This window comes from Macaca nemestrina, chromosome 3, assembly GCF_043159975.1.
Source record: "Macaca nemestrina isolate mMacNem1 chromosome 3, mMacNem.hap1, whole genome shotgun sequence".
Lineage (NCBI taxonomy): Eukaryota > Metazoa > Chordata > Mammalia > Primates > Cercopithecidae > Macaca > Macaca nemestrina.
Genome location: NC_092127.1, coordinates 60,664,322 through 60,691,007, shown reverse-complemented (window position 1 = coordinate 60,691,007; position 26,686 = coordinate 60,664,322). Strand labels below are relative to the sequence as shown.

Below are 26,686 nucleotides of genomic sequence, written 5' to 3'. Positions count from 1 at the left end.
TATTTCAGCCAATGTTTCTAACACCCTTCTAATCTCTACAGCCAGAAATCTTAAAACCATTTTTGAATTTTCCATTTTTTTTGAGTCCCTATATAAAGTAAATCATCAAATCTAGGTATTGTATCCTTATAAGAATCTCTTGAATTTCTTTCTCTTTCCATTATTTAGTATTATTCAAATTATGTCACTCATTAACTCATAACTTGATCACTGCAGACACCACTTGTTTTTGTCTCTTTGATGTGTTTCTATCATTCCAATCATTTCCATCTCCCACCAAATAAATATTGCCATAATCCTAGCTCTGCTGTCAGTCACACTCCATTTCCTTGCTTCTCTGTGAAGCAAAACTCTGTAACATGTTCATCTCCAAGACTTTTTCTTTCAATCTCTTTTATACTTCCTTGAATCAGGCTTTCACCATCATGATCTCCATGTTGTTTATCTGTAAGTAAATTTTCAGTACTTCTTTACCAGCAGCACTTGAGATATTTACTTTCCTCTCCTTGTTGTACTTTCTGCATGTGATTTTCAGCACATCATACACAGTACTGGTTTTCCTCCTATCTCACTGATCATTCCTCTTCAGTCTACATTGCTGATTCTTCCTCTTCTCCTGAATCTCTTAACACTGGACTACCCAAGGTTCAGTTCTTGCCCCCCTCTCTATATGTCCTTCTCTTAGTGGTCTAATCAAATTTCATGGTTTTAAATATCATTTATATGCTGACAATTCCCATATTTATATTTCTAACACAAATCTTTTTTTCTGGGCTTGGAACTCCTTCAATTAGGCCAAGTTGAATCCATTTTAAATCAACATGTAAGTGGCCCTGTGTTCTGTTCCCACCATCTTCCAAAGGTACCATACACATTTTTACCTGTTTTTTTAAAAATTGCTTTTTTTTTTTTTTTTTTTTTTTTGAGACGGAGTCTCGCTCTGTCGCCCAAGCTGGAGTGCAGTGGCCGGATCTCAGCTCACGGCAAGCTCCGCCGCCCAAGTTTACGCCATTCTCCTGCCTCAGCCTCCCGAGTAGCTGGGACTACAGGCGCCCGCCACCTCGCCCGGCTAGTTTTTTGTATTTTTTAGTAGAGACGGGGTTTCACCGTGTTAGCCAGGATGGTCTTGATCTCCTGACCTCGTGATCCGCCCGTCTCGGCCTCCCAAAGTGCTGGGATTACAGGCTTGAGCCACTGCGCCCGGCCTAAAAATTGCTTTTTTGTTTGTTTGTTTGTTTGTTTTTTGTTTTTTTTGAGATGGAGTCTCGCTCTGTCGCCCAGGCTGGAGTGCAGTGGCGCGATCTCGGCTCACTGCAAGCTCCGCCTCCTGGGTTCACGCCATTCTCCTGCCTCAGCCTCCTGAGTAGCTGGGACTACAGGCGCCCGCCACCGCGCCCGGCTAATTTTTTGTATTTTTAGTAGAGACGGGGTTTCACCGTGGTCTCGATCTCCTGACCTTGTGATCCGCCCGCCTCCGCCTCCCAAAGTGCTGGGATTACAGGCGTGAGCCACCGCGCCCGGCCTAAAATTGCTTTTTAAGATAAATTTCCTCCACCTTAAACAAGTAAGCTAGTGACAAGTAACAGCTGTTCTTACGTAATAACCTTGAGGGGGAGAAGGGGAACTATGCTAGGCTGCACTTCCTGCCTTGCTTGTATGATCGGTTGGGAGAACCGTTGACTTTGAACAAGCAACTGAAGATGGGAAACCTCTAGCAACTAAGCAATGAGTCAAGGAGCAGCTTAATATTGTAGCCATAGACAGTCTCTGTGAGGGTCTGTTGACTTAGGATTTGAGTGAGAAAATTTGGGAGGAGGATGGGCAATGAGTGTTCCTACTCTTTTCTCTGTCCACTGTGCTCTACACAAGATGTTTATTTTTAATGGCTTGGTATTAAGAGTGCTCATACAAGTAGGCTTCAGAGGGCAGAGATAAAAATTTTGTCTTGACCTTAATTTTTCTAGTTGATTTAGGTATTCGACACAATTCCCAAGCATATTATGTCTATTGTGTGCCTCTTAACCATTCTAAAAGACAGTATTCAGATCACAGATGAAAATATTAGTTGGAAGGCATGATAAACACCTTAGCATTCCCACAGTTAGGATTTAGATAATTTTTTTTTATTTATTAGCTTCTCAATATCCAACTTACACTATGTTCTGTTTTACTAGATCTCTTGAAAAATCTTCTGTAAAAAGGGAAATATACATAAAACAAAGCACTTCCTTTGTACCCCAACATACTTGCTAGCAGAGTATTCTGCATATACTAGGTTTTCAATAAATGTTGGTAAATAAATTAATGATTTAATGAACTCTACATAAGGGAGGCAGCAAAATAAACATTAAAACATTTATTTTGTGACTACAATAAACTAAATACATAATTCATAGGGAAGCAGTATATGACAAGGAACACTGTATTTGATAGCACAAGAATCACAATTGTTAGAGAACTAAAAAAGAACAGTGACGTGAAGACTTTGGTAAATAAATCTTTAAAGCCAATTAAGCTTCTGCTTTATTAAAGTAATTGAGTATATGACGAAGGGGAATAGAGATGGATAAGATTTATCAGATTCAACTGAATAAAATATAGGGTATACTGCAGTAAAGCACTGTAACAGTGTTTTTTTTTTTTTTTTTTTTAAGTATGAGACTACAGGGTTTGAAGATTAGTTACACAGGGTTTGGGAAAATAAGAAAAGTCTGATATTTATACATTATTTTAGAAAGGAATTGACATTTTATCATATTATCATATTTGGTTTTACCATCCAAGAATATGGTATGATTACTAATGAAGAGAATAGCAATTTCATTTTCATGCATTTATTCTGAAGCTATTGAATCCCTTACTGTGAGGTCACATGGGAGAATAGTCAACATTTTATTATATCTAAACATATTTACTAGCTTTCTTACCTGACTTTTTTGAAGGTGAGCTTCTTCTAAGAGTTGCATGCTATTTCTGGCTCTTACAATAGCCTCATATCGCTCTTTTTCTAATTCATTGCACTTTGCTTGTAGCTCTCTGGTCTGTTTTTCCAGATGTGTATTTTCTGTTCTTAATTGGTTGGCTTCTTGGATTGTCACACATAATCTAGAAATCAATAATTACACTGGGAAAGTTAAACTTTTTTAAACGGAAGGAGGGAGATTTCCTGAGCATCTACTACTCAGTAGCATAATACCGGTATTATTATGCTAGTAACTTTCGCATGTATTAATATTTTCTCATTTGATACTCATTACACTTCTATAAAGTAGGTTTTACTATCTACATATCTTCATTTTACAGAACAACAAACATACCCAGAGAGGTCAGGCATTTGATTAAGGTCATAGGGCTAATGAGCAGTGGGGCTGAGACTGAGCCTGGATTTTCTGATCCTAATTATGTTATACTTGTTATGGTATTACACTGTATTATATAGTTACATGACAATGACACAAAGCAAACCCTTAAGAAATGAGTTGTTCTTTACATTTATATGGTCTTTTCTCTTTTCTCCCTTTTCATGCTCTCTACCCAGACAAGCTATGTGAACTTACTAATGTATATATTAAAATAATTTTCTCAATATTCATATGATTTTATATATATATATATATACACTCATACACATATACACATAAATATACACACATATTATACATACAGCTAACCACAGGAGCTTAATTTTTGTTATAACAATAAAAATCATAATATATACCCTTTTCTGTACTTGCTTTTCTCATCTAATAATATAGAAATCTCATCAAGTTATAAAGGCCCCTTCCTTTCTTAGTCTAATGAATGTAACCTCATTTCACTGTTAATTTGTATTTCTCTATAAGAAACTTTACGCATATTTTCTTCCTTTTGTAAGCCAAATGAATTTTGTTCTTTGAATTTCTTCTAATCTTTGCACATTTTTTTTCTGATGGGTTGTTTACTTTGCTCTTCCCTTTATAAGAACCATACATTATAAATATTAACCCTTAGTCTGTCCTTTATGCTGAAAATATTTTTTTTTTTCCAAATCTACCTTTTGTTGTTCTTGCCTATTGACTCTATTTAGGGAATCTTCATCACACTAAAAATTTAACACAGCTAAATTTGACTATTTTTTTCAACTTTTGGGATTTCAGTTTTTATAAAGATGGTCTCCTTCATCCATAAATTGTCAGTGTAATCTCTTAGATTTCCTCCAAAGATTTCCATGACTTTAATTTTTACCCCTATATTTTTAATCCTGACTCATTTGAATTTACTCCTGAGTATGATGTAAGAGAAGAGTCCAACTTAAGTTCCAAACTAATGGCCGGTTGTTTGAGTACCATTAGTAACTAATGAATTTAAATACTCCTATTACCATCCTCCAAATATGCAAATATCATATATGCAAATATAATAATTTACTAGTAGATTATGTTTCATTAATCTACTTAGTTTTACATGCTCAACTCATTTTAATTTGATTACTGATTTGATTACTTTGGCTTTATAACATGTTTGGTAAGACACATTTTATAATTTTCTTTGTTATTTGTTATTTTCAGGCATTTCTTTTTTCTAAATAGTAGAAGAAGCAGGCTTCTCTATTCTCCCCTCTGCACTCCCCTCCACTACCCACTTCAAAACCCTCTTCCTGTCAGTCAAGTGGTTTACTTTCTCATGCATTTGGTAATTTTTGATTAAGTTCATATCTGTCTAAACTTAATTTGTGGGAATCCTGAGGGGTCCGTGTTCAAAAGTATTTCACCCAAAGGTTTACTATTGCTTCTTCCATGCACCAGGACTACCTACCAATCTGTTGCCACTTTAGTTTTTGGGGCTGAGGTTTCCAAATGAACAGATAGTATAATATTAAACAACAGTGTCATATGAGGGCAGAGTCATGGTTACACATTCTCAGAGAAGACTACAATGATTATTATGATTTTTATTTTTTCCATTTGGCTACATGATGGAAATAGTTTTATTGGTTGGGTATCATTGTTAAGAAGCAGAAATTTTTTTCTATTTTAGCCTTTTAATTAGAGTGTAGCTCCTTCAAGGGTTCTAGCCTGCCCAAGGACATTTACCTTCTTGTGACATAATACAGATCCAGCCCTGACGTCCTTGGCAGGCAAGTCATTTATTTATCATTCTTGTTTTAGCTTCCTGTTTTTGTTTTTTTATTTGTATGCTTGAGAGTTCCCAACTATATAAGTTGAGCATTTAAATGTAATTAAACAGTTCATGCTATAAATTTTTTATGCTATTAGCATTCTAATATGTAAGTTAAAGAAACAACTTTGAAAACAAATCATGTTGTCATTTATCAAGATGCTTACATTAAGAGGGTTTTTTTTAGAATATTTAGTCTGACATGTTATGTGAATGGAATAGTCTGCACAATCATTATTAATCATTACTTTGTTCTCCTCCATTTCTAACCTGTGTTACTGAATTGTTGGTCCATTCAAATATCTGCCTCAAATCTTAAGAACAGACATTAATCGTATATTATGTCTGCTGTATCTGGCTTTTGTGCTTCCTTTATACTGATATTAGACTTTACCTGAGCCAAGAAAACAGGGATGGCTAAGAAATCCTCCCACCCTTGTCCTCTAAACCCCCTCTATCATTTTGTGTTTCAGAATAGAGTTAACAGCATAAAATAACCCTGCTCTCGCATATTCCAAAATAAGACCCACCTCCATCCTTCCTCATGAGTCCCATAAGACTCATGCACCCCTCATTTATCCACCTATATAAAACCTCAGGCCCCTTCCTTTTCTTTGAAACATTCCTCATTAATGAGCATTCTCCCTACTGCAATAGCCTGTATAAAATAATCTCCTGAATTATCTGGTACATTTGGTCTTTCACAGTACTAAAGACCCACCTAACTAAATCTTGAGGAAAAACAATTGTATCTAAATTCTGTTTTTCAATCACTTTCATATTAGTCTTTTCAAGCTCTCAAACATATACATATATCCTATGGTAACTTAGCTTTTAAAATGTCTTCAGTCTAGTAAGTGAATATTTGCTGAAGAAAGGAGAAAAAAAGTGATTTGGATTCCGATTAAGTAACGAATGATGTATAAATCTGGGTGCATTCTTTAGTACATATGAGTGAAATCTCAAATATCAATTCAGGCAGATAGTGGTAGCCAACCGAGAGTCAATTATATTATTGAATAGTTTTCTTTCCCTAACAATTTAAGCATATGAGTAATGGAGGTCAGAAGGTGGTGGGGGTGATGATACAAGTAAGTGATGCCTATCAATCAGACTTCATTCTAAGTTTTTACTTATTTTTTAAAAACCCTATTTTTAATAGTAGTATCCATTGGTGAATTTTCCCTACTGAGAATAATCTTTTGTATCTGTTTAAATAGGTATAAATGATGTTTTAAGGACTTTTCTCTGTCATCTACAGAGATAATCAGATATCACCAGATACAGGCCACTTCTAGAATTCCAGAACCTAAAACACTGGCTGGTACAACAGTAGGTGCTCAACACACATTGAAAACATGATGCTTCACCTGTGAATACGAAAGTCCGTCTTAGGAGGGAGTCTTAAAGACTTTTCTTCTAACAATGTATGGAAAATCATATCTAGTCATACTGGGGTATATCTCAACTATCTCTTAGACCTTTTTCTACTACTCCTGTTCAATAGGCATAAAAATAGGGGTTTCAAGTATGCTTTGCATATATCTCCTTTATATTGCCCAAAATTACTGAAAACAAACAAACATACAAAAATTATTAAAACTTCATTTCACTTCTTTTCTTCTCAAATCTAATTATTATTGATTTCTGCAAGGATCATATTTGTTTTCCTCTACCTGTATTAGTTATTCTAAATATTAGCACACAAAAGGCATTGTTGATGTGGGAGAGGTAGTCATATATTTATTTTCACTTTTATTATAGTCATTGTGTCAAATGAAAAGATTTTATTAAACAGATAAATTATTCATTTATAGCAAAATAAAATCATCAAAGCACTTGGAAAATGTTCTCTTTTCAAGATGACTTTTAGCATCTGGTTAAAACTTACTTCTTAGCAAAGACAAACATATATTCTCCCTACCTAAAATAAAGTCCACAATCTAATATCAAGTCATATGGCTCAGCTTGTACAAAGAAAAAAGATTTTAAAAAGAGTACTGCATGGACCATTCTGATATACCAGTGTCCTATACTCAACGGTTTGCAACTATGATGGTATTGGCATTTGAAATGTGTGGGGACATTTGGTAGTTACAATGCTAAGAGGTGCGACTAGAATTTCGTATTTGATGCCAGGGATGCTACACATCCTGTAGTTATTGGCACAGTCTCAAACAACTAAGAATTGTCTCACTCAAAAAGCCAATACTCCTGTTGAAAAACATGACACCAATTGATGATGGCTATCAGGACAGAGATGAGTGATGGGTAAAGGTATCCGAAGGGCCACTGCAAATTAGAACTCCCAAGAACACAAAGGAGAACAGTACTGGGAAGCAGGATACACTAGCACCTGGCCTTCTGGAGGACCAAAAGGATTGATGATCAAGCTTCAGCTTCCAAGATTTTTCTGACATATTATGTGCAAGATGCAAAAAGAATCTACATTTAGCTCTTGAAGTTAATCCTCTTTGTAGGATTTATGGCTCATGATTCCTAAAAAATAGCTTTTAAAAATAACATTCCTCTCCTTTCTTTGCCTTCCATTTTAATGGTTTATTTCTACTGTAACTGTATTATTTTAGAAGTACAGAACTATAGAGGGGTTGAGGTAATATCAAATTTCCTCTTAACTATGATTTTAAAATTTTAACCACTCTTTAGAAGAAAGAAAGATTTTAGGTTACTGAAGGTCAACTATGTTCACACCAAAATCTGCAGGCTGACCTAAGGACAAATGAAAATAAAGGTGTACTTTGTGCTCTGCAGTACTGATACAAAAGCATGATATCAAGGGTTTTATTTGTTTCCCAAAAAGTACTGGACTAAATTTGGCACAACTATTCTTGTTCAAAGTTAAATTAATGCACTTAGTAAAGGTTTTAAAATCATATTAAACAAATTATCTTTGAATATATATTCAAAGTATAGCAATCTGTTGAATATAATTTTTAATAAATAATGTCGATTAAATCAGATTTTACACCTATGATTATAGTTTTGATTTAGAGTTTATAAAATATTTATTCTAGTAAATATCGCACTGACACTTTATTGTAAAATATCTTTTAAAGCATATCAACAACGCTAGGTGCATTTAACAATTTACCTTATTTCTAATTGTTTTATACTGGACTGTAACTGCTGTAAGCGCCTATCTGATGCTTCCTCTCTTCCATGGGCAGACACCACATCCTTCTCCTAGAAAATAAAGAAACCAGAAGCTTACTTTGAGTATGTGAAAATTCAATACACCATTATACAGCCTAAAGAAAACAGTTCATGCTATAAAGTTACTATGCTATTAGCATTCCAATACATACGTTAAAAGAAACAATGTGACTTTGGAAACAAATCATGTGTATAATAAAAAGGAGGGGAGAACTTCATCATCAATCCTGTATTCATAAAAAACACTCAAAAGTTATTGCATAAGATTTCTACCAATATTTCAGACTATTTCTATAATGCAACTCTAACAAAACAAGAGAGAGATTTTTATGCAGAGAATCTGCCTTTAGAATATGCTCTCTTTACTATTCTATGTCTCATTAAGTATCAAGGTAATCACAGGGTCTTTCTTCTTTGACATAGTGATGCTTTGACCTATATTAATAAATTTTATTTGTATCATCTTTCTAAAGAAATTTCTTGTTCTTCTTTTCCTGTTTCATGTGTTAACAAATATTTTTTATGATGCCATAACTTTTTGTTTTTCTTTTTGAGACAGAATCTCATTCTGTCTCCCAGGCTGGAGTGCAGTGGCGTGATCTTGGCTCACTGCAACCTCTGCTGCCCAGCTTCAAGCGATTCTCCTGGCTCAGCCTCCCGAGTAGCTGGGATTACAGGTGCCTGCTACCGCGTTTGGCAAATTTTTGTATTTTTAGTAGATATGGGGTTTCACCACATTGGCCAGGATGGCCTTGAACTCCTGATCTAGTGAGCCACCTGCCTCAGCCTCCCAAAGTGCTGGGATTACAGGCATGAGCCACTGCACTCAGCCATTTTTTTTTTTTTTTAGGGTCTTGTCATGTTACCTAGGCTGCACGCAAACTCCTTGGGTCAAGTGATCCTCCTGTCTCAGCCTCTCAAGTAGCTGGGACTATAGGTGCACATCACCATGCCCAGCCTAAGAATGCTATTTTAATTCCTCTATTGCTTTTAGCTATATCTGTTTGAACTATTTTTTAGTAGTTGCTGTAGAGATTACAATATGCATCTTGAACTTACCCAATTTATTTAGAGTTAATATTTAGATAAAAGCTCAGAGAAAACACTGGAACCTTGCAACAGTGTATATCCATGTAGGATCCCAGTCCTGAGTGCCATTGTTGTCATATATTACATCTGCACACTTTACAAATCCATCAAATACAGTGTTATTAGTTCTGCTATAAGCAGTCATCTTTTAAAGATATGAAGAGAAAAGTATGTACACACGTTATTTCATATTTGCCATTTCTGTTGCTTTTAGTTTCTTCTTGTATCTGAGTTGCCATCTGGTGTCATTTCCTTTTAGCCTAAAGAACTTCCTGCAGAATTTTTTGAATGCAGGTCTGCTGGGGACAAACGCTCTCATTTTTGGTTTATTTGAAAATGCCTGTATTTTGCCTTCAGTTTTGAAGTATGATTTCACTGAATATAGAATTCTTAGTATTTTTTTCTTCAGCATTTCAAATATATTATTCCAATACTTTCTGTTTTCACAGGTTTTTTTTTTCACCCTTCCAGCCTTTATTTTTGATTCAAGGGGTACATGGGCAGGCTTGTTACATGGGTAAATTGTGTGTCAGGGGGTTTGGTATACTGATTATTTTGCCACCCAGGTAATGAGCATAGTACCTGATAGGTAGTATTTCAATCCTCACCCTCCTCCCATCCCCTACCCTCAAGTAGGGCCAGTGTATATTGTTCCCTTTAGTGTCCATTTGTACTCAATGTTTAGCCCCCACTTGTAAGTGAGGACATACAGTATTTGGTTTTCTGTTCCTGGGTTAATTTGCTTAGGATAATGGCCTTCAGCTGCATCCATATTGCTGCAAAGGACATGATTTTGCTCTTTTTATGATTGTGTAGTATTCCATGGTGTACACGTAACACATTTTCTTTATCCAGTCTGCTATTGATGGGCATCTAGGTTGATCCCATCTCTTCGTTATAGTGAATAATGCTGTGATGAACATACATGGGCACGTGTCTTTATGGTGGAACAATTTATATTACTTTGTTATATACCCAGTAATGGGATTGCTGGGTTGAATGGTACTTCTGTTTTGAGTTCTTTGAGAAATCTCCAAACCTTTTTCCACAGTGGCTGAACTAGTTTCCATTCCCACCAGCAGTGGATAAACATTCCCTTTTCTCAGCAACATCACCAGCATCTGTAATTTTTTGACTTTGTAATGATAGCCATTCTGACAGGTATGAGATGGTATCTCATTGTGATTTTGATTTGCATTTCTCTAATTTGTAGTATTCAGCATTTTCTCATTTGCTTGTTGGCCACGTGTATATCTTCTTTTGAAAAGTGTCTGTTTATGTCCTCTGCCTACTTTTTAATGCTTTTTTATCTTGCAAAATTAAGTTCTTTATGCTGGATATTAGACCTTTGTCAGATGCACAGTTTGCGAATATTTTTTCCCATTCTGTAGGTTGTCTGTTTACTCTGTTGATAGTTTCCTTTGGTATGCAGAAGCTCTTTAGTTTAATTAGGTCCCACTTGTCAATTTTTGTTTTTGTTGCAATTGCTTCTGGAGTCTTTGACATAAAATCTTTGCCAGGGCCTATGTCCAGAAGTGTTTCCACAGTTTCTTGATGAGAACTCAGCCTTTAATCTTATCATTGCCTCTCTGTTCAGGTCATTTTTCTATTGCTACTTTCAGGTATTCTCTTCATAATTGGCTGTCAGTATCACTGTGATGTGTCTTAAAGTGATTCTGTGTTTACTCATTAATATTTTCCACCAAATTTAGGAAGTTTTCAGCCATTATTTCTTTATTTTTTTTCTGCTCCCATCCCCCTCCCTTTGGCAGTTCCAATTACACTTATGTTGTATTGCTTCACATTGTTCTATAGATTTCTGAGCACTTGTTCATTTTTCTTCAATCTTTTAAACTCTCTGTTCTTTGGACAGGGTAATTTCTATTGATCTGACTTCAAGTTCATTGATTATTTCTTCTGTCTTTCCCAATCTGTTTTTGAGTCCATCTAGTGAAATTTTTATTTCAGTTGCTCAACTTTAAAGCTCTAGAGTTTCTTCTTTAAAAATTATGTCCCAGTCCTCAATTAAAATTATCTATCTCTTCCTAGAGATTTTAATTTAAAAACAGATTTTAATTTCTTGAACATATATATAATAGCTGATTTGAATCTCTGTCTGCTAAATCTAACAGATAGATCCATTTAAAGTCAGTTTCTAATGGCTGCCTCCCTCAGCACCTCCCCAACAAGTATAGGTCATACTTTTCTGTCTAGTAATTTTTTATTGAAAACCTGATAGTGTAGCTAATACATTGCAGTTACTTGTTTTGTTCTTTTGAGCATTAATTTCTTTCTTTCTTTTTTTTTTTTAGTTCAAGTAGACAATTATCTTGCTTGGTCTTGAAATTTGAAATCTATTCCACATACAGTATGTATCAGCTGATACATGTAATTAGTTCTTATTGCTTTCCACTATTGCTTTTATAACTAGGCCCTGTGCCTTCATAATTTGAAGATCAGTCAAGATTTGGGCAGAGGTAGGGTTCATCCTCTTTGTCGTTCCCTTGCTTCTAGAGATTCCCTTGTAATTTTCAGCTGCCTTTCCAGCTTTGGGCTTTGTCCTCTGATACTTCAAACAATAAGGAAGGCTTCAGTATGCTGATGCTTCAGTTGCACACATTTCTCGCATGCATTCAATTATAAAAAGTAGTAAACTCAAATATCTAGTTTCATACATCTCTATCTTTCAAAAGTAGATTTCTCTTAGGTCTCTGCCTGCTTCTTCACTGGGTTCTCTGGGGTCCCTCCCCCACTTCCATATGCATAATTTAGTTGTCAGGCATGAATTTGGTAAGAATTTACACTCAGAATTTGGCTCTTTTTCTGTGTGTTACTCTTGCTGCCACTATTTTTTCTTTAAATCTCCTACTGCTTTTCTAGCCCTAAACTTTGACCTGGGTACCTTAAGCCCATACAGAGGTGTTTTCTGAAGCCACAGCTGTGGGGGTTGGGAGAACTGACAGGCCAGAAATCCAAAAATTAACAATTCTTATTTCTTTTACTTTTTTCTGTTTTGGGTGCTTTCTGGTGTTTTAAAAATGTATCCAAGTTTTAAAATTGTTACTTATGGAAGGATTCTTGTAACACTAAAAAAAAATCTACCATTATTAGAAATCCATAATCAACTTTTTACAGATTGGGAATAAAGCTTAGAAAGTTACATAGCTAATAAGCCCCAGAGTGAGAATTTTCAATAATTATATCTATCTAAAAATAAAGCTTGACTTTTCCTTGACATCCTTCTGAAATTTCTCTATTACATATTTAAAAGAACCGGAGTCTATTATGCCAATAAATATTTTAGTAAATAACATAAAAGTAGTATTAAATGCTTGTTTTCCAACTGCAAATAACCAGTTAACTGAAACCTGATCTTGTATTAATCTGCATTTCAGTAACGATGTGATTAAGTGGGATTATGATGTTTTATTGAATTAGGCTACAGAGGATGGAAATAAAAAATTATTTATAAAGTTGTTTTCAATAATATAGTTTAGCTTCCTACTTTCATATTTTATATTTAAGGGTAATAAAATAATTAATTCATCTTCTGACAACCCTCTTTAACACCTAATTCAAAATAAATCAACAAAATAGAAAGAAAACTAAGCAACAGGTATCCATTTGTCTTAGAAATAGAAAATACCTTCTTTTTCATCTGTCCCTGCAGATCTTCAGTAGCGTTAGTTAACTCTTCCACTTTTGCTACAGCAACTCTCAGCTCTAATTTGGCTTGCCTAAAAAATAAAGTAAATTAATAAACACTGTTTTCATAGACCACTAAGAATAAAAAATTAGAATAGAAATCTAAATTTGGTAAAATCAGTTCTAATTCTTGTGTATCGAAAATGCATCCATGGAATAAATTTTGGAAGATTCCTTTATTACTAATGAAAGCATGTAGAAGACACTAAAGAAGAAAAAATATAGTTGAATGGTGAAGGGTATGAAGTAGAGGTCATGAATGCTTTATTTGGGTAAATTATATTATATACCAAAGTAATTCAATAAATTTCTTGAAAAAGCACTTTATCATCTTGATACATTACCTAACAAGAGCTCCAGTGCACTAAGAAGGATATACTTAGGTCTATAATATCCTTATAGAGATGGAGATTGGACTTTCTATGAAAATGAACTTAAACTTCAATACCTTGATCATTCCATAGACCCCAGAAGTTTGTATTATGTAAACACTTAACATAAATTAAAATATTTGTCCCACCATAATACAATGTTTATTTTCTTCAGAGACTGTATTGGCAACGAATGAAAAAGACAAGTTTTTGTGAACATTCTAACAGAATCAAGTAAGTTTCAGTATCTTCTTGACTCCTCATAGGAAATGATTTTAGAACAATAAGATAAGACTTTTTTAGACAGAAAAAATGATTTTTAATATCATCGTAATTTACCATTGAGTATAAAACACTTTGATTATCTAAAGAACATATTTTTTAAGAAGAAAAATATGTTAGTATAGGAACTGTTCCCTATTTCTTAATTACATTTTATGTATGTATCTAAATGTAAATCATATTTGTGCTATAAAACTTACAGAAATTATTTGATGCAAAATTCACAAGTAAATGTTAATTCATTTCCTTTTGACTCTGTCTTTAAAACTGCATTACTTATATAGTGATAAATTTCCTACAATAGAAAATACAAATTTAATAATAGCTGAAAACATCTCAGGTAGTTATTAGGGCCAGGGACTGTTGTAAATGCTTTGCAGTCATCTCACTTGACACTCATAATAACCGTGAATTAAGACTACTACTATATCAAACTGAAGTAGAGGAGAGCAAGGTTGATAGAGGTTTACCAATATGCCCTAGGATTCACAATAAGTAATAAAACTACTATTTAAAGAGTCCCCTATGACAGACTGTCTACCCTCAAATGGTCCCAATAATATTTTATATGATGAGGCATTTAAGAAAATGTTTTGCTTTAAATTAACCAAGATTATAAAAAAAATCAAACAGCCCGGGCGCGGTGGCTCATGCCTGTAATCCCAACACTTTGGGAGGCTGAGGTGGGAGGATCACGAGGTCAAGAGATTGAGACCATCCTGGCCAACATGGTGAAGCCCTGTCTCTACTAAAAATACAAAAATTAGCTGGGTGGGCTGGCGTGCATGCCTGTAGTCCCAGCTACTTGGGAGGCTGAAGCAGGAGAATAGCTTGAACCCGGGAGGTGCAGGTTGCAGTGAGACGAGATCGCGCCACTGCACTCCAGCCTGGTGACAGAGCAAGACTCCGTCTCAAAGAAAAAACAAACAAACAAACAAACAAAAATATATTTTCTTCATTTGCAAAATGATTTGCCAAAGGAGAAAACAAAAACCACCTTATTTGTGGAAAATCTACGTCAGGCTGAGAGATAATTTTAGGAGTATATCTACAATCTAAATCAACAAATGATTCTACCAGTTATAAAATCCTATATACTTTTAAAGGAAAAACTTAAGGAATAATATATTTAAGTAGTAAGGATAAAACTGAGAAAACTCTGAATAAGCATAGCAACCACGCTGATTTGGTTTTCTTACCTTCAGAAAGGATAAAATATTGCTTGTTCTACTTGTTTCATGGGATTGCTGAACAAGTAAAAACAGATAATGTATATTAGAGTATCCTGTAAACTGTAAGCAAGATAAGGTCATAGTATGATCAAGGAAAAAAAAAAAAGAAAGAAAAAAAAAACCTGTTGGAGACACAGGAAGCAAGGTACAATGTGGAGAACACTAGAGGCAGGGACCCAGTTCCGTCACTAACTAGTAATATGCCTTACCGCAATTCACTTGACCATGCTGCACGTCTCAAAGACTTCATGTCCAACAACAGAGGTGGATTAGGCAATTTGCCAAGACCAAAATTCTATAATTAGATTCCTCCCTTATTTTAATCTAATTGGCCTGAGTCTATTTCTAAATTGTCTTTCAATTGTGTATTCCTTTTTCATTCTATGGCCCAAACTTTAGCTTCATTATCACTCATAATACTATTCCAATAGATTCCAAACTCATCTCTTCACTGATGGTCTCCTCTTTCGTTCATTCTTTATAATATATCTTATCTGTTAAAAAAGTTATCTAGTACTAAAAACTCCTATTTAACAATGATTCCTGGATTCCACACTTTTTGGCATAAAGTCTACACGCCCCTACATGGCATATAAGGCCAGTCAACATCTAACATCAAAGAGTCTCATCTCTTGCCAATTACCCCCATGTAATTTATATTCCAAGTATAATAAAACACTCATTCAGTGTTTCTTAAACACATCTTTGTTTCTTTTTTCACATGTTTGGTTGGACTAGTCTTCTCCTTCATTTTCTAACCAATTCCTTAAGTTTGACCTAGTTCAAAAGTCTCCCCATCTTCAAGTCTTCACTAATTTCCCCTTGGCGAAAACCCTATATCTCAATACTTATATAATACTTTATACGCTATTGATTGACTACACTGTATTGTAATCAATACTATAGAGATTCTCCTTTATGGAACTGTGAGTTCATAAAAAATATACAATGTAAGATAATTAAAAGCAAGGATCACATCTTATTAATTTTTAAACCCTCAGGAGATAGCACAGTACCTAGGGTACAGGAGACAAGTAAATCTATCATAAATGAATGAGAGGGCAAAAAGAAAAGGTGAGAAGAGGGAAGGGGAAAGGGAGAGGAGTGGGAGGGAGAAGGAGAGGGAGAGGGAGGGAGAGAGGGAGAGAGAAAGAGGGAGAGAAAGAGAAAGAGAATGTTACAAGTACAACTATATATTGATATTTTACCTAGATCTTGCACGCCCAATTTAATATTCATGTGAAAAATTCTAGAAAAATAATTTATGAACTATTATTCCAAATATATATTATCTCATATTCCTTTGAGATGAATCTCCTGCTACATAGGTAAAAAGAAAAAAAAATAGGCACTGGACTTAGACCTAATTTGGAAGTCATTATAAAAAAAATTCTGAAAACATTCATATTATATTATATTCACTAAAACACAAATACTATTTTTTTGGGGGCAAATAAGTAGTAGTTTTCCACATTGTTCCACAGAACAGTTAGAAAGTAAGTAAATAGTTCTTTTTATCTACTTTTGGCATGACAGGTTGAAAAAAATTCTAAAATAAAAGGCAGAAAGCCTGTCTTCTAGAACTGACTCTACAAACACAAAAGGTATGTGAACTGAGCCAATCACTTAACTTCTCTGAGTCTTAGTATCTATAAAATGGAGATAAAAACAGTTTTCCCATATAGTTCACAGAATTATAAAGTTCAAATAAGTTAATGCATATTAAAACATTTTATAAATTTTACTGTAGTTTATACAATGCAGCTACCATCGTCATTTTGTCTTTTTATTAGATTAAATAGTTAGGAACTGTGTAGTAAAGTATTAATTTACAGTTGGACTGGGAAAGCTCTGGGGATGCCTGAATGTCTAGCCTTGACTCTTAGCCAGTATATGAACAGCGGGATTTATGATGTGCTGTTTAAAGTATGAATCTCTTCCTGCAGCCTGCAAGTTGATTTGTTTACTGATGATTTTCACTGGGCATAACTAGATAGCCAGGCTAGGCTATGTGATCAGTGTGGCAAAAAAAAAAAAAAAAAAAAAAAAAATGACCCTGATGGGAACTCCTGCCTGGAGCTCTCCTGAAGCCAAGATTCATTGCACAGATTCTTGGTGGCTCAAGGTGGAGACAAAGCATGTCTGTGTATAAATAAAGGCCCTAGGGTGCCTATGATTGAATGTGTCCTGGATGCTATATGCTTGCCTATGTTCTTTTTCTGGCTGCACAATATCCTTTGGCCTTTAAATAAAAGCCTTCTGTAAGTATGCCCTGTGCGGTCTTGTGAGTTCTTTTAAATATTCACGCTTTTAAAATTTTTGAAGGAACTAAAAAAATAATTCTAATATTATTTTATGAAGAAACTCAATAATTACGTTTATACTATTTACATGCAAATGTTTTAGATACATGTCTCCCTGTGTATGTAATTTTATAAAAGTTAAAAACAGTTTAACAAAAAAATTTTGATTTAAAAAAAACACAACTAGTTAACTATTAACAATCTTGATGTCATAACTACCCAAGGATTTTACTTTTGCTTCAAATAAATATTCTAAAAAGCACATTACTTTATTTTCAGGTATGTTTGTTAATCCACTTTATATTCCTGGGATTTTTCATTAATGTATTTTTTCATTGCTTATGATATTAAACACATTTGAATGACAACTTATTTATTATTATCATTTTTTGAGACAGAGTCTGGCTCTGTCGCCCAGGCTGGAGTGCAGCGGCACGATCTCGGTTCACTGCAAGCTCCGCCTCCAGGATTCATGCCATTCTCCTGCCTCAGCCTCCTGAGTAGCTGGGACTACAGGCGCCCACCACCACACCCGGCTAAGTTTTTGTATTCTTCAGTAGAGGCAGGGTTTCACCATGTTAGCCAGGATGGTCTCGATCTGCTGACCTTGTGATCCACCTGCCTCAGCTTCCCAGAGTGCTGGGATTACAGGCGTGAGCCACCGCACCTGGCCGACAACTTTTAAAAAAATAAAACTTCGTTAAGCAAAATGTAATCAAGTATAGCATAAAGGATAGCATATAATACTAGATTTATATTATACCATCAATTTGGACAGAAATTAAAATGCTTTAATTATCAATACACTTTTTTGAGACTTAACATCAAGTACAATGAGTCTATTTTAAGACAAATTTTTGTTTCTTCCTGCACTCTCATACAAAGGGAATCCTAGAAATGTTTATAATACCTTTTTTGCATACAATGAAAACTGGTAAGATTTTGAGAGATATAAAAGCTAATTTTGCTGATTTGATATTCTTAATTTTTTCCTCTTTAAAACAGAAAAATGCATACGTTAGGTAATTTAATAAGGACTTTCATAATTATCCAGTATAATAAAGCTGATCATTTACACTTAATAGCTTTAGAAAATCCTGAAACATAATTTTAGACAAAGTTCTAAACTTTTAAAATCACTACTGCTTTTAGGAAACCGAGTAAGTACCAAAACTGAATAACGTTTTATTTCAATGTTTTTCCTCTTCCCAGTCTTTAGTGGCAGTCTAATAATGAAACCCATTCAAGGCAGAAGCATTCTGAAGAAATTCTGAAAGCAATGGATATTATAATCTATACATTGAGCTAACAAAACTTTCCAAAATAGTGGCTCTTCAGTTTTTAAATACACTATTTGTGTATTATTTATAGAAACTTAAAGTTAACTCAAAATTATACATAGTTTTAGGTAATTCAAAATTCTAATTTTTATGTTAGATATAATATTCTATGATACCAGTAGTAGTGTCCATACTTTGTGTGTACGAAAGTGAGCTTTTTGCAACTAATATGCATAGGCTTTTTCACTTCATACATGGATAGGCTCAATCTGAGACTTATTCAGAATGTCTGCAGGCAATACTTGGTCATCTCTGTTTTTCAGAATCTCTACAGGGGATTCTGATGTATATTCACTGTCTTAGATTTTATAAAATAACTACAGAATTCACAATTTACTCTTTTGTAAACAATGAGTACAAGTATAGTCTTAGAGTCATGTAACTTTGGGTAACACTGACAAAGTGCAGAAAACATTAATTCATACTCTATTATTGATCAGACTATCGAAATCTCTTATTCAACAGACATGCTTACAACATGTTTACTTCATGCCTGCAATGTTTGAGGTGCTGCAATAATGTGGTACAAAACACACAAAGGGTTTTTCTCCTTCACAGATGATCATATCTACCCTACCCAATTTAAACTTTCAGCTCCATAATGTAATTATAGCGCTATAGTAATCTTGAGGAGGGCCACAAAGCAAGCATATGTTAAGTAACACAAAAGATTAAAATAAAACATTATGATTCTGAGTATGCAGCACATTTACATTTAGCTGGGAGAATACCGAAGTGAGAGGTATTTAAAGCAAGAATTGGCAGAGGAATTATATATCTCACAAGAAGAGATAGAGAAAGCTTTAGGAAAAAACAAGATAAGCACAAGCATAAAGGTAGGTAAGTGTAGGACTTATTTAGAGAAGATGAGAAATAAGACTGTAAAGGCCATGGGGACTACAATGTCAATGTCCTTAATTGACAGTTATCTGTATCAATTTAGAGGCAAGTGGGGAACTGCACCAATAATGGTATCAGAGTTGCACTTTAGAAATTTAAATCTGACATTCGTAAAAAATAGACTAGAATGATAGTTCTCTCTCTGTAACCAATATGTTATAATAAATGAGCAAGAGGGAGGAAAAGTCTAAACCAGAGTGATGACAACAATATTGAGAGAGATGGTGTAGGTTTCACAAAGATAATTTAAGGGATTCCATGCATTCATACTTTGAACAAATATTTATTGAATGCTTATAATATGCCCGACACTGTGAATATAATTTGGACATGTTGGCTTTAAGAGCTGGTGGCTCATCAGTTTTTTGTTTGTTTTTCCTGTATTTCAGGAGTCCTAGAGTTATTTTACTGAGCACCTACATGTACCATACCAAGCGCTGTCTATTGAGCAGCTACATGCACCATACGAAGCACTGTCATCAGCACTGGTGATGCAGTGGTAAACAAGGAAGATAAAGCCCCTGTCTCATAAAGTTCATATTGTAATGGAGGGAGACAGGCAATAAGCATTTCAATAAATCAGGTAATTAAAGAAAGTGACAATGTTATAAAGAAGATGATACAGGGAAATAGGAAAGACATGGGTCATCAGGGACATCTATGGTAGAAATATCTGAGCTGCGACCTAAAGGGTGATGATGAAAACTGAAGGAAATTTAGGGTAGAAGAATTACAGGCAAAGATAATTAAGAATAAATGAAAGAATATGAGAAAAACAAAGAAATGACAATTAAGCCGGAATGCATCACAGAGAAAAAAGTGTAAGATAAAGTCAGAGAGGAAGTTTAGAGGTCAGATCACATAAGGGCCTTCTGGATATAGTAGGAATTTTGGAATGTGTTCCAATTGCAATGAAAATCCACTGGAGGGTCTGAAGCAGGTAAATGATGTGATATATTGTGTGGAGAATGAATTGCAGTGGAGTAAGAGTGAAAGCAGGTAGACCAGAGAAAAGGGTACTGCAAACAAGAGACAGTGGGGTAGAGGTGATATTGATGATGAGTGGATTTGTGATCATCTATACATAGAGCCAACAGGAGCAGACATAGAGATGAAGTAACAGAGAGCAAGCAAGCAAAAATTCTGAGGTTTGATGATGGCATTAGCTACTAAGATGGGGAGGCCCTCTACTCCTTCATAGCCATTCTGCTTTTATAGGTTTAAATTCTGAGGTTCCATGTATAAGATTTCTTTTTTTTTTTTTAAAGTTTACTGTTAAAAAATAAAAAGTTTGAAAACCACTGACCTAGCAATTCAATTATGGAAATCAACAAAGAGATCAAGGTCAGAGGTGTATACTTGGGAAACGTTATTGAGCTGAAAGTTTGAATTGGGCAGGGTAGATATGATCATCTATGAAGGACAGAAATTGAGTCACATGGTTAGAAATCTAAGAAATGTATACTTTTCATAGGTAGGATAAGGAAATGGGGGAAGCAAAAGAAGAAGAAGAAAAAAAAAAGCAACAAAAGTCAGAGAAGAAATCATGGCATAAACACAAAAGTCCTGGTAGAGAAATGTTCAAGAAAGGTAGAAAAAAATCATCCGTTAAGGAAAATCAACAACCAAGGAGAATGAGGGAGGCATTTTTAAGGCATAAAAGGTACCAGTAATTCTTGAGGAGAAGAATAGATAGGTGGGGCTAATCCAAACTGAAGAAAACTCCAAAGAGTGATTATAATAAATACAGATTCTTCCAAGCAACACCAAAGAATGGGAAGAGGAAAGTATCTGAGGACTCATCAGGGAGGTCTATACATCTGAGGTCTTAAAAGAACCCTGCAAAAGAGAAACTAAGATTTCAAAACGAAAAGAATATAACTGAAACATACAGAAGGGAACAGAAAGAATTTGGGATTGTACAGTTGGCAAGAAATGGGGGTACAACATAATAGAAAGAGGAGAAAGAAAGAAATGGTTACTCTGGTCGTAGAAATTACAGCAGCAACAAAAAAAGGCAGATTTCCCAGGTCTGGGAGTTAAATAATCCACTATTTATTACAATGTTAATACCAACTCCCAAATCTACTAGCAGGTAATTTGTAAATATTGTATATCCTACCTACAGAGGTTGGATACTAAAGTAGAAGGGAAGTGGGCAAAGACAGTAAATTATATTACATTGCAACCCTGCAAGGAAGGTAACTGCATTTTCATTATAGTAATGAGAAAACTGAAGTCCATGCAGTTAAACAACCTACCCAAGTCACCAGTAAATGGCTGCTTTAGTCTGAGTATCTGTGTCCCTGCAAAATTCATATGTTGAAATCTCATATAAATACAACCTTCATATAACTCTCAATGTAATGATATGAGGTGGGGTCTTCTGGGAGGTGATTAGGTCATGATAGCAGTGCCCTCGAAAATGGGATTAGCGCCCTCATAAGAGAGGCCCAAGGGAGGCTTGTTTGCCCCTTTTACTGCGTGAAGACAAAGAGAGAAGGTGTCATGTATAATCAGGAAACAGCCCCTCACCAAACCCCAAATCTGCCATCTTCTTAATTCTGAACTTCCTGGCCTCCAGACTGTAATAAATATATTTCTGTTGTTTATGAGCTTTTCAGTATGTGGCATTTTGTTATAGCAGCCCCAATGGATTAAGACAATGGCAGAGCCAGAATAAAAAACTAGAGCTGACTTCAAAGCCTATGCTTTTTAAATTTCATACCAGACAGAACCACATTTTTAAAGATAGGTAGAATAATGTAGAGTATTTGCAAAAGAAAGTTATAAACATCAATTAAAATATATTTTGACAGAAAACAGTCATCTACTCTTAGAGGCAAAAGTTCTGAACGATGATGTTATGTATTTGTTTTATTCTTGCCAGAACCCCAAACAAGAAATGTTAATATTAATTAACTGTGGCTAAGGTTCCACTCTTGACTAGTGTGTTCTAAAAGTCTAATAATCAATCTTGTTACTGTCTCTTAAAGATTGAGAGGAAAAAAAAAATATATTGAATAAAGGTGACAGTAATCCCTTTAAATAACATTAAAGTAAAACAGTGTGAAGAAATAGAAAACTGACAGCAAAGCCCTACTCCTTATCTTAAAACCTGTTTTCCATGCTCAGAAAACTAGCTGCCAACACATAAGGAACTGTCTGGCAATTCTATGACTAAGCACATCTGCTCAGGGCCATTTCTCACATGGGATTGTTTCCAAGACACACTATGAATTAAAACTAGTGATCCATGAATTCCAGATTTCCATAGCATTTTTATAATAGAAGACACAATATTATTTAAATTGGAATATGAAACATCTGAGAAAAATATGTTATCTCAGCTAAAATAAAACTATTACCCGGCAAAAGTACATGTCTTTTAAAAAAGTAAGATAGTATATAAAAATTATCAGCACATACATTTTTAAAGAAAAAAATATGCATTTGTAAAAAAGATTAAAATGAACACAATGAATGTATACAAACTGTGATTTATATAATTTACCTTTTCAGATTTAATATGATAGAGCAATACTAAGAATTGCATTCCTATCACATCAGCTCTAATGCTCTTCAATGAATCCACTTATATATAAGTAATTTTGCTATCATATTTTAAAGATGTTCTGGATTTTATTTCACATTTAAATATAGAGAAACCACTAAACATAAAAAATATTTAAGGCTCTAGCACCCAGTCAAACTTTGAGATTATTGGTAATAAAAACATTTAAAAGTTAATATAGCTTAAAGCCTGGATCTATAATGAGAAACACTAAAAATCTTTTAAATTCATTGTGCAAAGCTTCTATTAATTATATTAAAATGATTTTTTTCAGGTGTGTTGTTTTGGAAATCCAACTTCTAAGTGGTCACACATTTCTGTGTAGCTGAAGGAGACAAAATATAATTTTTAAAAATAATGACAGTTCAAGAAAACAATTGTGCCCTGAGAGGTCAAAGAGCAAAGGACGCAGATAGAAAATCTGCATGAATAAATTAGCTTTGTCTCTCCAATAAAGTGCAATTTAATTATTTAATTAACTGACTCACTCACTCAAGTATTTTTTTGAGCACCTGCCATATGTCTAGTACTGTGCTAGATGATGGCAAGATAAAAATCACCAAATCATAATCCATTCCTTCCAGGGGCTCAAAGACTAGTGTAGAGAGATGGATTTGTAAACAATAAAGTGTTAAAAATGCTGTGACAGTGTAAGATATCAGATCTAACCAACTGCATCTTGCTTCTAACCTCCAAACTCTCTTTGTCCATTCCTGGGCATAGGCTGAATTAGCCTTGGGAAGGAATTTAGTTTATAGTTTAAATAGCCCTTCCCAAAAGCTACACTGTTCTTGTAAAATGAATGAAAGGCCCCGAGCCACCAAGTTAGGATGAGAGGGGCTGGAATTCTAAATATTACCAGCCATTTAGTCTGGAGGTCTTAAGATTTGCAACTTCCCCAATTACTCTTGAAGATAACATTACTATTGTAAACCTAAGATTGTTCTTTTAAGATGTCTTTCCAGGTTTTTGCATTTCTGACAACCGGATGGCCCCACCTGGACCTGCCAACCGGTTCTGTGGCCCCTACTCAGGAACTGACTCAGCATAAGAGGACAGCTTCGAGTCCCTGTGATTTCATCCTTGAGCCAATCAATCAGCACTCCTGACTCACTGGCCCCTACCCGCCAAATTATCCTTAAAAACTCTGATCCCTGAGGGTTTTCGGGGAGACTGATTTGAATAATAATAAAACTCTGGTCTCCCGCCAAAAAAAAAAAAAGAAAAAGAAAAAAAATGCTGTGACAGATGTATGTGCAGTCTACAGTTGAGGCACATAGGAAGAAGGCATGTTTGGTACTACAGGAGACTCAAGCTGAGTAATTTGTCAAGTTGAATAATTTGGATTATATCCTATAGGTATTTAGTAACCATTGAAGGAGAGTGACATGATCAGACATATTTTAGAAAGATCACTTTGATAACAGTATGAAAAAGGAAGATGGAGGCAGTAAGCTAATTTAGAGGTTACAGCTGTAGCTCAGATGAGAAAGTAATGAAGTGAAAGATCAGAGAGATATTTATAAGGTAGAGTTGGGACAGAAAAGAATTTATGATGTCTCCTAGTTTTCTGAATCAGGAATTGGATGGTACAATTCACGAATATGGATAAAAGATTTGAGAGATAATGATAAGGTTAGTTTGGAGCCTGCTGCTTTTCAGGTGTCTCTGAGCCATGTGGGTAGAGAGAACCAGGAGAACTTCAAGCTAGAAAAATTTAATGAGATCTCATCCTCCTAGAAACTGTCGAAGCTACAAAAGTGTGCAAGAGATGAAATGGGTGAAATTAAAATAACTTTGAGGCTATCACATTATACATAAACTTATTATAAAGACTGTTTCTACCCTCAGAGCACAGATGTACATTTTTAAGTTCTCAATGAATATAAAATAAATTGATTTGACAAATTATAGGCTCCTTATATGAAGATAATATCTATGTCTGTTAATGAGATAAGTCCTTAGTGGCTAAGTTATTATTATTTTGAGATGGAGTCTTGCTCTGTTGCCCAGGCTGGAGTACAATGGCACAATCTCAGGTCACTGCAATCTCTGCTTCCTGGGTTCAAGCAATTCTTCTGTCTCAGTCTCCCGAGTAGCTGGGATTATAGGTGCCCACCACCACGCCCAGCTAATTTTTGTATTTTTAGTAGAGATGGGGTTTCACCATGTTCGCCAGGCTGTTCTCAAACTCCTGACCTCAGGTGATCCACCCACCTTGGCCTCCAAAAGTGCTGAGATTACAGGCTTGAGCTACCATACCTGGCCAGCTAAAATTATTTTTAACAAATATTCTGATGATGCTACTCTGATGAAACGTTAATAAGGAACCCATGCAAATGCTTTACTTAATCTTTTTTTTTTTTTTTGAGACGGAGTTTCACTCTTGTTGCCCAGGCTGGAGTGCAAAGGTGTGATCTCAGCTCATTGCAACCTCTGCCTCCCAGGTTCAAGTGATTCTCCTGCCCCAGCCTCCCTAGTAGCTGGGATTATAGGCATGTGCCACCAAGTTCGGCTAATTTTGTATTTTTAGTAGAGACGGGGTTTCTCCATATTGGTCAGGCTGGTCTTGAACTCCCGACCTCAGGTGATCCGCCCGCCTCAGCCTCCCAAAGTGCTGGGATTACACGCGTAAGCCACAGCGCCCGGCCACTACTTAGTCTTTATAGTACATCCTTTTAAAAGATAACATTGGTTATTCCTAAAAATATATAATAAAGGACAATCTTTCCCTTCGAAGACTTTACAAGGCAGGCATAAAATCTAAGCACATGAGAGTTGGAAAATAATTATCATCATAACTCAGTTGGATATATATTATAAATAAATATATAAGACAAAAAAGCACCTCTGGAAAAACAGTATAAATCTAAGTTTAAATGAATAAATACTGAGTAGGTTCACAAGAATAAAAGAGTAAAAATCTGGTAGAATGAATGAGATAAGTCTTTTGGGAGACAGCAAGTTTTAGCTAGGTTTAGAAAATTATAAATTTTCTGAGAAACAGAATGATCTAAGGCAAAAAGGAGGTTACCAAAAGTTTTTCTGAGAAACAGCAATATGACTACTTTTCTGTATAACTGGAGGGTTAAGGAAGATCAGGTGAATGAAGGTTCTTAAGAAAATAGGCTGAAGAGTTTTATCTACTATGACAAGGTATCACCAAAAACTCTCAAAATGAAATATGATTAAAGCTTTAATTAAAAATTCACATGGTTTTAACTTTTTTGCACCACACTATCAGACAACAAATGAAATTAATATGTTTCAGTATAAGCACAAACTTAAACAACTCTAGTGCTTAAGCAGTTTCTAATTTAGTTATTCTTGGCATGGTTACATAGAGCATCTCAAAACCTAAATTCTGGTAATGTCAATATGCCCATCATTCAGAATCTGTCATACTTGAAAGCAACACCCTCTTCCCTAAAAGAAGCATCTGTTTATCCTTATGTTCCTTCAAATCTGTGGCAGGAAAAGCAAGTATAGTTTTATGTATACAACTCTGAACTGCTTAATGTTAAGCTATGGAATACTGTCAGTAAATATTATGGCAAAG

At 34.9% G+C, this 26,686-nt stretch overlaps 1 protein-coding gene and 1 long non-coding RNA gene across 12 annotated transcripts in view; one reads left to right on the top strand and one right to left on the bottom strand.

The window, feature by feature from the left end:
- LOC105486089 (uncharacterized) overlaps positions 1-24,211 on the top strand; it is a 33,346-nt gene extending 9,135 nt beyond the window's left edge. Inside the window, exons 3-6 of one of the 2 annotated variants that reach the window (XR_011620975.1) lie at positions 13,672-13,730; positions 16,547-16,614; positions 19,943-20,136; positions 24,081-24,211. This is a non-coding gene — a long non-coding RNA (uncharacterized lncRNA). Of the gene's footprint in view, positions 1-13,671; positions 13,731-16,546; positions 16,615-19,942; positions 20,137-23,401; positions 23,530-24,080 lie in introns of those variants that run through there. The other variant, XR_011620974.1, reaches the window with a different exon arrangement.
- LOC105486091 (sodium channel and clathrin linker 1) overlaps positions 1-26,686 on the bottom strand; it is a 215,130-nt gene that overhangs the window by 80,453 nt on the left and 107,991 nt on the right. For all 10 annotated transcript variants that reach the window (XR_011620973.1, XR_011620972.1, XR_011620971.1 and 7 more), the window contains 3 exons: positions 13,067-13,157; positions 8,270-8,361; positions 2,928-3,105 (listed from right to left, as the gene is read on the bottom strand). Coding sequence is in view for 7 of the 10 variants with exons in the window: in XM_071093042.1 (XP_070949143.1) it covers positions 2,928-3,105; positions 8,270-8,361; positions 13,067-13,157 (361 nt within the window). In the remaining 3 variants the exon portion in view is untranslated. The remainder of the gene's footprint in view (positions 1-2,927; positions 3,106-8,269; positions 8,362-13,066; positions 13,158-26,686) is intronic.